At 37.4% G+C, this 11,600-nt stretch overlaps 1 protein-coding gene across 1 annotated transcript; it reads right to left on the bottom strand.

The window, feature by feature from the left end:
* Positions 1-232: 232 nt before the first annotated feature.
* Positions 233-9,491, bottom strand: LOC115447224 (nose resistant to fluoxetine protein 6-like). The gene is made up of 12 exons (XM_037439256.1): positions 9,359-9,491; positions 8,337-8,634; positions 7,207-7,318; positions 5,608-5,692; positions 4,479-4,645; positions 4,004-4,082; positions 3,537-3,640; positions 2,247-2,420; positions 1,837-1,987; positions 1,351-1,531; positions 814-956; positions 233-441 (listed from the first exon to the last, which is right to left on the bottom strand). The coding sequence occupies exons 1-12, from the start codon at positions 9,476-9,478 to the stop codon at positions 283-285; spliced, it is 1,773 nt and encodes a 590-aa protein (XP_037295153.1). The 5' UTR covers positions 9,479-9,491; the 3' UTR covers positions 233-282.
* Positions 9,492-11,600: the final 2,109 nt, after the last annotated feature.

Genomic DNA, 11,600 nt, shown 5'->3' with positions numbered 1-11,600 from the left:
GTAAAATTAAGTAAAAATATGTGTTATTGACACGAGTGTTTATTTCAAAACAAATATATTCAAATATCTGTAAAAACAGAACACATAAAAAGTAATAGCCACAACAAAGGTTACATTCTACAACACATATTTTGTTCTTGGTCATGTAGCGTATTTTGTAGCATTTGTTATTTGTAATAAATTGTTTAATACGAACTTAATAATTGTACTCCACTAATAAAAATCATAAAAATCTTATTCAATATTAATTTATTTAAAAGCATAATCCAACAAAGAACATATTCATTCGATCATCTTCTCCGGTTTCTCATCTATATTCTTAGTTCTTCTTCGCCTCTCAAATGTAACTTTCACAAGTTGTCCCAACGGCGCCTCCACCACAATCCAGAACACGAAAGCAGCTAAATACGACACCATTAGGAAGAACAGGAATAGTTGCACCTAGAAGAAAAGAAATAGCAGTAGGACCGTCACGTATTTCATGACACATAATGTTTCAAAACTTTGGGAGTGTTACATCTCTGTATATCCCTAAGAAAATACATATTAAAAACTTTGTATGCGTGTGTCTATAAATAGACCATCTCGCCAACATCACTGGAACTGCGAGATGAATATCGATAATTAGGATATATCAATAATTACACTAGATGAATTGAATTGAACCCTGAATTGCGGTAGTAGAATTTGTGCGACGCGCGGTATATTTACCACCTCCGAATAGCCGCAGCTGGCACGAGCAACATCTTTCTGAGTGGAGATCTTCCTCTTACATAAAGGAATGTAATTATAGTTATGATGATATATTCTTACCATGTGCAGCTTCGTGGAGTGTGTGATGATGGTTTGGACCCCGGCGGCGTACCGCACGAAGGAGGCGTGCAGCAAGTACGCGCTGAATGATAACCGCCCGGGGACTGTCCAGCCGCGCCACTCTACCACGCCGCGGTACACATCTATCATAACAAAACATTCTTTTGAGTATACTGCCACGGCAAAGCTGCTAAAGTGGGGTCCAGGTCGTGTCGAATGCCGAGAATACCCCTGACGCTATGCACGGGGAATATCTGGCTCGGCTCTAGACACACAGTTCAGTGTTTAATTGTATACCCCTTGGTAGTAACTGCATTGAGGCCTATGAGGACTCGCGAACATTTCCTGGCCTTCTCCCCTCTGCCCATCCTAAGAGCTCCTTTCCTTCCCCAAGATATCCTCTCCCAACTTTCCTCCAGGCCAATGCAGTTACTAAACCGGGGCATTACAGCATCCCATTCGCAGATTTCCCCCAGTATTGACAATGGGCTCTTATAAAAAAAGGCTGACGAGAACACATAAAACCAGAAAACCCACCTTCATACTTGAGCACCGAACTGAATATGTAACATGCTAATAACAGGCCGTCGAGCGGCCTCGCCAAAGCCGCATATGCCATCCGCAGCGGCATGGAGCCCCGGTCCGCGTAGAACAAGCTAGCACTCAGGATCAGTAAGAGGCCCACGGGAAACGCACTCCAAAGGAGCATGCGGTATTTCTGTAAACAATAATATAAGGGATAATAATGCAGAATGAGGGAAGAACAATATAATTATGTAGTGTTATTTACTTATCACACGTGAAGAACAAATGAAGCTAATAGTTTTTGATTAATTAAATTCGTAATTTGAATTAAAAATATTAAATTTAAGTATCAAAATTTCATCGCAGTCACAATATCGCCTTAGTAGTTCCTGAGTAAAGCGCGTTCAAATAAACAAACAAGTGCAACAGCTGTATATATCAATATAGGTAATATAAACACATAATGATCAATTTTGATCTCCTCCAATAACCACAGACCTTATACTTTTGAACATCGAAATTAGTTTTCTGCGCGTAGTAAACGATGTATCCAAGGGCCAAGCCGAGGACATAGCAGCTTATGTTGGTATGACTCCGCTTGTACACGTGATTATACGTCCGGTCGTTTTTGAACGTCCAGCGGATCGTCCTGCAACGTTCATTAGATTTATTAACATATGATGACATTAGAGCCTAAATTAATAGTCGCAGAACTACAGCATTTATGTATCCTAATGGTTCCTTTTTGAAACTATTCAGAGAAAGATATTTCTGCCAGAGGGTTCTTTGAGTGGGTCCAATACAGGCCAAATATTCTACACGACCGCGACTGGAATCGAATTCAGGACCTCTTAGCCTACAGGACATATGTACTATCATTAGACTATAACAGCGTCAGGTTTACTCACTCTGGAGAAAATATAACTGCCGCGTCCAGATCTTGGAAGTAAGTGTGGAGAGCTGAAGTGATGAGACCAAGGTTGAAGAGTAGAGATAAGGAAACGACCCTCGCTCTAGTGGTCCTACAGGATACGAAGACGATGATACCCAGGATGTAGAGATGGAAGTCTGCTGCTAGATACCTGAAATATGACAGTACGGGGATGATATTGGCAGTGACTATCACTGTTTTGGTCAATTATCCTTTAAACCGTCGATGTAAGGTTCGTTATGAAGTAACTTCGTAAGTCCATATCTTCGATAAGCTCATAACTGCATCTCTAGCTTCCGATAGTCCCTGTGGAATATTAGTTTTCTCACTCAACGTAAAAATAAAATAGAATAATTTAAAAAGTTTCCTCCTCGAGGCACGGAAGTCGAGAAAAAACTATAATTGTTCTCAAATGTTTCTACATCTATGATGTAGAAACATTTGAGAACAGAAATTAGATACGAACGCTACATACGTGATAGTAGTAAATTGTAAAAACTGTTAGATGGATTTGAATGAAACTTGGCATACAGACGAAAAAAGTCTTTTTTATTAAGTAAATACTATTGTGTATATCTCGGAGAAGTTCACAAAAGGTAATTTTTTTCGAGGATATCATGCGGCAAAGCAAAATCTACATTATATGTATTTGTATATACAATATTTATATGTTAAATATATCATTTTTTATTATCTCAATGTGCAACTGTGTGTTATATCATGTACGTTTTAAATTATAGTAGTCATTATTATATTAACGTTTGGCTCCTATCATCTCTCGTCATGTGCACCTACGTTCTTTACTTTCTACGCCACCTAAAGGTTGACTGGTAGAAAAAAAATTTACATCCTTAGATATTAGACTATCACGTTCTCACTCCCACCATTTACTTCTACAAGATCGACAGAGATTTTTCCCGCTTTCACATCCGTCACTACAAGTCCTGTACGTCAGGATCAGCAGTGGCACGCTTTCTATGACACCGAGCGGGGAAGCTTCTCAAGTCTCAGGGAACACTAATTTGTCTTTATCCCGCAACGTAATTAACCAAATACAGAGATTTACCCGTCCTTACACCCACCACTACAACTCCTGTACGCCAGGATCAGTAGTGGCACGCATTCCATGACACCGAGCGGTGAAGCTCGACGAGTCTCAGAGGAAACTAATTAGTCAATATCCCGCAATGAAATTAATCAAATAGAAAGACAGGGAGGAGTTCGAAATACAAGATCGGCAGTAGAACATAATATTAGAATACGTTACCAAGTGTGCACCATGCATTCAGAGCCATCGACGTAGTTGTTGAGAAGCACCAGATGGAGCCACCAGTTTCGTGCACAATCCCGTGCTTCCGTCCCCACTACGGGCTGGAAAAAGTTCGACTTGTTATTTACTGTAAAAATAATGCAATTTTTACACGGACAAAGACTACTTCCATGAAGGTCAGCCAACAATCTCAAAGGAATTGTGGATCCGTTTCAGACTTTTGTGGTAAAGATGGGATTAGTTAATTGAGGTGGGGCTGTAAAGGTTGGTCGCCATCTATATCATAGAAGAATCAAAACAAAAAAATGTTTTGTTTCTTTTTTGGAAGAAAGTAGCATGGACAGCATACCTCTACCACAGGTATGCTAGGATATAGTCTCGAATTACAATTATAGCTTCTTATTATAATAGAATTAATTCATCTTACTGGCTTCGTTTGTCGTTGTCATGGAATAATGTCTTACTTGCCATAACGGGCCAGATCCAGCATGCCTCATCCATGTGACTGTAACAGCCAGAACTAGAGCATAGGCGGGGGTGAGCCTGGAAAAACATGAATTAATTATCACGTTGCTAATATAAAACAAAAATAATTCAGATTTTGTATGGACGTTGATAGTATCGATTTACTATCGATCGGTATAGAAAGTAAATGCTTAGATGTGGTGAAAAATGCTGCATGCAAGTAAAAATAATTATACCATCCAATCTAGCTAGTAATTGAACTGTATTATTATCAGTTGCCTGTTGCCGTTTGGTTTTGGCGCGGAATTTTATAATGACCGCATATATGATATAAGATTGATATGGGTACGCGCGATGATTAGTTTTATATAGAATATTTTAACATCTTTAAGGATACCTAATGATGATCTTTGTGAGCCGAAGACAAAACTGGTTACAACCTCTACCAATGATCTCAAGCTCTCTAAGACGTACCTCAACCATCGCAGAAGAACTCCTCTTGGCAGTGTGAGCCACTCATAGGAATTCTTTTCAGCCGCGATCTGCAGATTATATACCAGCAGGAACCCTGAGATCGTGAAGAACGTCTGCATGATGATGGACCCGTTGGAGAATATGTGGTTTGCGACGTTGTTGTAAGTCTGGAATGAAGGGGTTGTAAGTTGTAATGGAGTTATCGTGGTGAAACACAAATTACTATTATGAATAATACGGTTAAGAGTGTTCTCTGTAGTGCAGTAATAAACCGCTGTTGGACTCGTTCTTGCACTGTGGCGCGAAGGCTGTCCTTGCGCGTATACAACGTACAAAGAACATGATCGTATCAAGCATCGAGACGGCAATTTCACCGATGGACATATTTCCGCCAGGAAACGCTTAGGCGTAATCCCTATTCCGGTTATTTAATCAACGTGAAATGTTCTTTTTGTACAGCACTTAGACTGGAAAATCGATTAGGTCCTGATTTCGATAAAACAAGCGGATATAAATCTGTTTTTTATTCGGGAAGCATATGATTCGATTGGCGTTCTTTATCCGCATTGGTGACTTTTGTTCCAATTTGCTCGCGTAATATTATGCGCCTATCTATATATTGTAGCAACTCTAATTCGCTACACATTCGGTCCAGCACCGCTTTAGTCACACACTCACAATGTGACAATATTTCCTTATCCAACGGGATATTTGATGGAAAAGGTTCTGCCACGTTGTGGGTCTAGACATTTTACACTTTTACGTGTTGCGGCACTTAATTATTGGCTACTGGCGTTATAAACCGTGCGAGTAATTGCATACGAACATACGGTAAACGTGATTGGATGTTGCGTCGATTTTATTAGCAAATAATTGGACGTTATTGAACGTTGCTGGTTCGAACATGACACACAAACATTAGCTATACTATAAACCATATTCTATTGTTGTTAGTGTCCGTCAGTTGAGATAGTTGCAATTCTAGTTGGTGGTACGCGGCAAGCGCTGCATTAACTGCAAGGTGGACAGGCTTGATATAGGTGATGGGTCCGTCTAGAACTCTTTCTGGACTTCATGTGATTGGTGATGATGATGAAGAAGTAATTCCAATCGCTACGATTAAACCTACCTCCTCGACTGCTTGTGGGTTGTCGATATAAATGAGTGCTGGTAGGAAGGCATGCGACATGATCACCAGGGATGTTGATAAGGTTCTGAAAACACAGCCATAAACTAAAGAGCACACGCTGCCAGCTACACCAGACACACGACAAAATAGCGACAACAAGATATTTCCGTAATTATTTTTTGAAACTGGCAGTTGTTACCATTATATTGCTTAATTAACCTAGAGGCATCTGCGTAACGCCTAAAACACAACCAGCGTCTATGTCTAATATTATTTACTAGAGATAAAATTCCACCGACATTAATTTTGTTCTATTACGTCATCTGAAAATTAATTTGCCATTAGCATTAAAAAATTAAACAATGAATAGTTTTTTGGCTTCATGTTATAATATATCTTTACATATTATAAAACAAAGTCTTATTTTCTGTCTGTGTGTATATGATCGATTTCCTCAAAATCTATAAAACGGATTTTTATGAAATTCAGCATGGAGATAGTATAAGACCCAGGGAAGGTTATAGGCTATATAGCGGGACTTTAATCCCGCAAAACTCCTACACGCGGGCGAAGCCGTGAGCAAAAGCTAGTAAATTATAATTATTTATCTATTTTAACTAAATAAACAGTAAATGTAAACAGATGGACTTAATGCCTGAAGCGTTCTCTAACGGTCAACCTTTGGATGATGCAGAGATGAGATATAGCCTATAGGTCATTTTATCCTCGAAGACACGCCCCACCAATTTTTGAGCGGCGGTGTTGCGGGGAGTCGCGGGGTAAGGGGACTGATCCAAGTCTCAGCCTCGTCGCTATTCGTCGTAGCGTGCGTGTGCACTCATGCTGCGCACGCACATTGTAAGCGATAAGGGAAAATAGTGAAGCGCGTGTTCTTGGACGTAATCTATAATGTCGGTGTATATAAAACATTAAGAAGACAATATATTACATTATTCAGGGTTATTTTGACATAGCGTTATTAAATGAAACCTACCTCTGCTTACATTGTGACAAAAATCATCTATTAAAGGCGGATATTTTTTACCAAAAATCCCGGTTTTAATTATCTAAATTTTTCATCATTTTGTAGTTTAGTGTGAGTATGGCGTGTGCGTGAGTGTATTTCTGACTGATAGTGTGATGTTGTCGCTCCAACGAATACTCTTAGAGTAGTAGTAGTTGCATTAGGTAGCGTAAAATTACTTTTTATTGATATTTATTGTGTTCGAAACATACACTTTTTTGTTTTACATGTACGGTTCGAGTAACTTATTGTAGTGTAATTTTCAAGGAGAAAGTACGTGGTTTCATTTAGTAATGCAATGTTAAAATGACCCTATATAATACATATATATATAGACATATATGCAAATATATAATTATACAATTATAACGAGTTTTTTTCGAAAAAACATAAACGACATTTCGTAGTTTTTGCTTAAAATGCTTTTACATTAATTCTACAATACTTACATTTCCAGTATTTTTCATAGAATATTTTTTTTTCAAAAATTGCAAATATACGAAAAATATTTAAAAATTAACAAAGAAAAAAGTACTTCAATTAAGAACCCGACATAAAATCAAAATATATTTCACCTTATTCCGTTAATACTTTTCAACCGTTCCAATCTGGGGTCGCTCTTGCCGACAGGAGTCATCAGTTTTCTCCAGTTCTGACGTATGGAGAAACACAATAATATATTTAACCCTGGAATGAAAAGCGAGAAGGTCCATCTAAACATCTCATGTCCTCTATACAATCATAATAGAACCAGTATATCTATATATTATAATATATATTTGTATTGACAAATAAACAAGGAACCAAGGGGGACGAATTACGTATCAAATAGCGGAACCTCGATCCCCCCCCCCCCCTATGAGAGACACGATGGTGCCCCCTTTTGGGGAAAAAAAATATACAACGAACCTGCTGCATGAGGGATAAAATAAAATCCTTATTATAAATACTTTCTATTGTTTACATGAATGTTCGACGTTGAAATAAAACTATTTTACGATTTTACCGCGGTTATTTATATTATAATTTCTCCCGACGTTTGAACACTTCGTAGCCTTCATGGTGATGGGCGGACTGAGGTATTCTTAATATTGGTGTATATACTGATAAAAACCATAATGACGCTAAAACCAGGCCGCTAAATTGTAAGAAATGAAGTGCAATGACAATCTACCGTTTAATTATAATATTACTAGTGAAATTGTAATAAACCGGCTTTGACAATTTACCTGCGACATATATATGAATAACTGTAAAAGATATTGTGCAGGACGAAGAGCAATAAAACTCACGTAGAACGAGATATTTATTACGGCAGAGTCGAGAACACGCATAGTCACACTACCCTCGACTTCTTTATAAATATGTTTACTTATAATTATAGGTGCGTATATACCAATTATAAATCAATATATACGGAAGTAACTATTAGTAAAAGTTTGTATAAATAAACGCACACGCCTTTACCCTTTAAGGGGTAAGCAGAGGTGCAATTAGAGTACCTAGTTTTAGCCATGTGTGTTTCGCCCCATGATAGTAAGAGACCCTTGCCATATTGGATACTAATTCCAGACGCTGATACTGAGTAGATATCAGTTTGCAGGATACGAGATTCCAAATTCGGTAACTCAAGGCAGTCCTCGTACCGCGCACGCAATACAACCACGCCACCAATACAAATGTAAATAACATTAACACAACTAACCAGTTCCATTCTTCTCATTCCTGCAAACATCGTAGAAGGATCCAATAACATTTAAGAACAAAATTCCCAAAATAATTACTGCAACGATCACATCACCAGTATCTATTTTAGTGTCTTCGTCTTTACCATAATATTTTAGCACTTTAGTCTTTAAGTTATATTTGCTAAATATAGTTTCATTAAGATGAAATTCCAGAGTTTCTTTGATGTCTGAGTTTGTATTGTTTCTACTTTCAATACATACTCCGTGTTGTAAGATTGTATGATTGAAATGCGTCACTTTGAATGATGAATACTCCTGAAAATATTTAAAAATTAAATAACACATACAAAACACTTAAATTATAAGATTAACATACGAGTTTTGTGTCGAAGTGTACCTATAGGCGTTGGAGAAACATGTTCAACTCCTGTCTTATTTAAAATTGTGGAAACTCTTCTATATGTTAAAATATTTAGTGCTCAACTTTGTATTTGAATACTGAAAGAACTAAGAACGAAAGCCTTGCTATATCGGCTAATTCTACCGTTTGGTGCCGTGTTCAGCCGGAGTAGTAATATAATTTATTTTAAATCTTGTTACAATGTCTCTTTTACGACCAGCCTCCTGCCAGTCCTCAACTTCTCTGGAGGATCAAGTTACAGGCAGATCATATCAAAGCAGGATAGTCTTCTAGTCTTCTGTATTATCTTACTAATATTATAAATGAGAATATTTGTAAAATGTGTGTTCGAAGTAAACGTAGTAACCTCGGAACTGATTTGGATGGAATTTGAAAGCAAGTGGGTAGACTATATCCTGGTTTCGTTTTATCCTGACTATCTGCTCTCGTAAGGAATATTTGAAATTTCAATCAGATTTTTCATATAGTTTGTTAGCATTATGAGACGACATATCAAATGTTGCAGGATGACAAGCACAGTGTGCGTCATATTATTTTTTAATTCAATGTTTGGTGTTCTTTCTGTTAGCAGCCCAGCTGACGACACTTTATCAAAAAAAAAAACTACCAATATCTTACTTGTATCAAGTCCAGTAATTGACTCGGGGTATCGGAAACCAGGGCAAAAGTAACGAAGTAATACTGCCATAGTTTCTGGACGCACGGTTCGTATGGTTCCAGAAGAAAGAGCGGCGGCATTCGGGCATATTCAGTTGCTAAACAATACACAAGAAGCTTAATATGGTAATATTATATTTGTAAACAGCCGGCATAAGTAATATAAGTTAACGATTAGTTCGGGCTATTACAGATTACCGTCCTATGATGTGATAAATAAGTTTATTGTCATATCAGATAGCTCCTAATTCTAGAGTTAACATGTGTTTCCAATGATTTTCATTAATGGACTCAAGTTTGACTCTTGAGATTAGCATAACCCTCAGTTTGATGTTACCTGTCCAAAGAAGTAACACCTTCATCATTTTTGTTATTCATTTTGCTAAGTTTATATCTTAATTCAGATAGATAGAATAGAAGAAGAAGATAGATAGAATAAGATAAGGCCAGAAAAACAATACAAAATTTATTTATAATTAATATAAAACGGGTTTAATGTAATTATTTAGTTAATGTCCTTTAGTTGTTTTTGTTTCTTTGACAATCATTTAAATAATTGTTCACGCGGATGGCTAATATTGACGTCAGAAGGTCTAATTTAAAACTAGCCTTTTTTCGCAGCATTGTTGCTTTCGGAAATCTTTTAATGAAATGAATGAAATGAAAATATGATTGTACTTTATAAGAGTATAGTAATTTAGTAATAAATTAAATCAGTATATTTAGCGCTAGGCACAAGTTTATAACAAACGATTATACTTATTTTTACAAGTCGATAACAGAACTTCAACGCTCTGCGGGATCTTATCCTAGGTAATTCATCTTTGGATGCTTACCGTCTTTCTGAGTTTAAACGCTGATGTAAAATATAATGACCCTGACATAATCGCTCAGGGGCCTTATTCTCTATCCCGCACGTTATTTTGACAGTGCGTAACAAGCACGTAACACAACGCAGCATGTTTAGGACTATAGAAATTTGGCTTACAGAATATCATTCCACGCACATTTCTAGAAGATAACATGACACGGCCGCGTTACGCGTTTACACTATCATACAGAATAAGGGCCCAGTGGTCCCCTGAATCACGGCAGTAGCAGTTTAGATTTATTGAAAAAGGTATTCATCTTCAAAACAAACCTAAGTGAAATAGAGCCCAGGCCTCCTGTATCACATTTTTTATATGCTATCAGCAGATCAAGGGGCCAGGGTGGACATATTACATACATACATACTGAGCGTAACGTTTTTTTTCTTTTTAAGGTCAAGTAGAGCTGTTATCACATCCACATTATCCGGCTATTTTAAGTTAGTATTATGCAATTTATAAAGTTATCATTAATGCTATTATAATTAGTGCCCATAGTCTAATATGTTCTAAATTTATAAATTATAATTTATTAAATATATTGCTTAGTATCGCCGAAAACTTAAAAGGGAAGCCGGTGGGTGGTTGTATGGACGCTTCTCCACGGTTATGTATATAATGGGGCTTCTTTATAGTTATTTACCGATATATCTACAATACTTTTTACTGGTAGGATATAATTTATATCCGCCCGGACAGCGACTACCGTACACACGGTGTTAAAACCCGCCATAGTGGCCCACGTAAGTGTGACACGTTCCAATATCAGCTTGTGTATACCCGGTTCCAACAGACTGGCATAATTGCATCGACTGTCGAGTAATCATCTCTCGTCAATCAAAATTCTATTGGATCCAACTACTCTTACCATCAGGTGCGGTGAGGACAATTAGACGTGCCCCTTTAAAAAAAAAACTTAATTTAACTCACAATTCAGCGTCAATATTTCTCCCCTGCCACTGCCGACCAGGAAAAATATCCCGACAATAAAAAACATTATTAAAACCACACGTCTACTTCATTTACACATATGTTGTAAAGTAACTTTTTAATATCTTAGCGTAATATATATTTATGTGTTAATTAAGCCGAAAACAGAATGCGTAATTATGTGTGTGAGTTCCGCAATAATTACAATACCTTCCTTCCTTCCTAAGAGGGTTCCTTCTTCCCCCACACGTTCTTCCCCAGATATACCCGACCAACTCTGGAGGCTATTGAAATTAAAAAATCATCTGAATTTCCAAGGGAGAACATGGTTGGAAGCTTGCACAAGCCAGGGATAATATCAGCCTTGTATTATATACTATCCTACTGTTGGGCACGGACCTCGT

The sequence above is a fragment of the Manduca sexta genome, chromosome 16 (genome assembly GCF_014839805.1).
Source record: "Manduca sexta isolate Smith_Timp_Sample1 chromosome 16, JHU_Msex_v1.0, whole genome shotgun sequence".
Classification (NCBI taxonomy): Eukaryota; Metazoa; Arthropoda; class Insecta; order Lepidoptera; family Sphingidae; genus Manduca; species Manduca sexta.
Note: the sequence above shows the minus strand (reverse complement) of the source record. Positions and strands in the feature narration are given on the sequence as shown.

What these genes read in the sequence shown, in the direction of transcription:
- LOC115447224 (XM_037439256.1), bottom strand. Translation starts at nt 9,478, where the DNA reads ATGCCGCCGCTCTTTCTTCTGGAACCATACGAACCGTGCGTCCAGAAA. An exon ending in AAAAGTATTAACGGAATAAG is followed by an intron (nt 5,693 to 7,206) that starts GTGAAATATATT and finishes CTGTGTTTTCAG; the next exon opens with AACCTTATCAACATCCCTGG. An exon ending in TCGATGTTCAAAAGTATAAG is followed by an intron (nt 1,532 to 1,836) that starts GTCTGTGGTTAT and finishes TATTGTTTACAG; the next exon opens with AAATACCGCATGCTCCTTTG.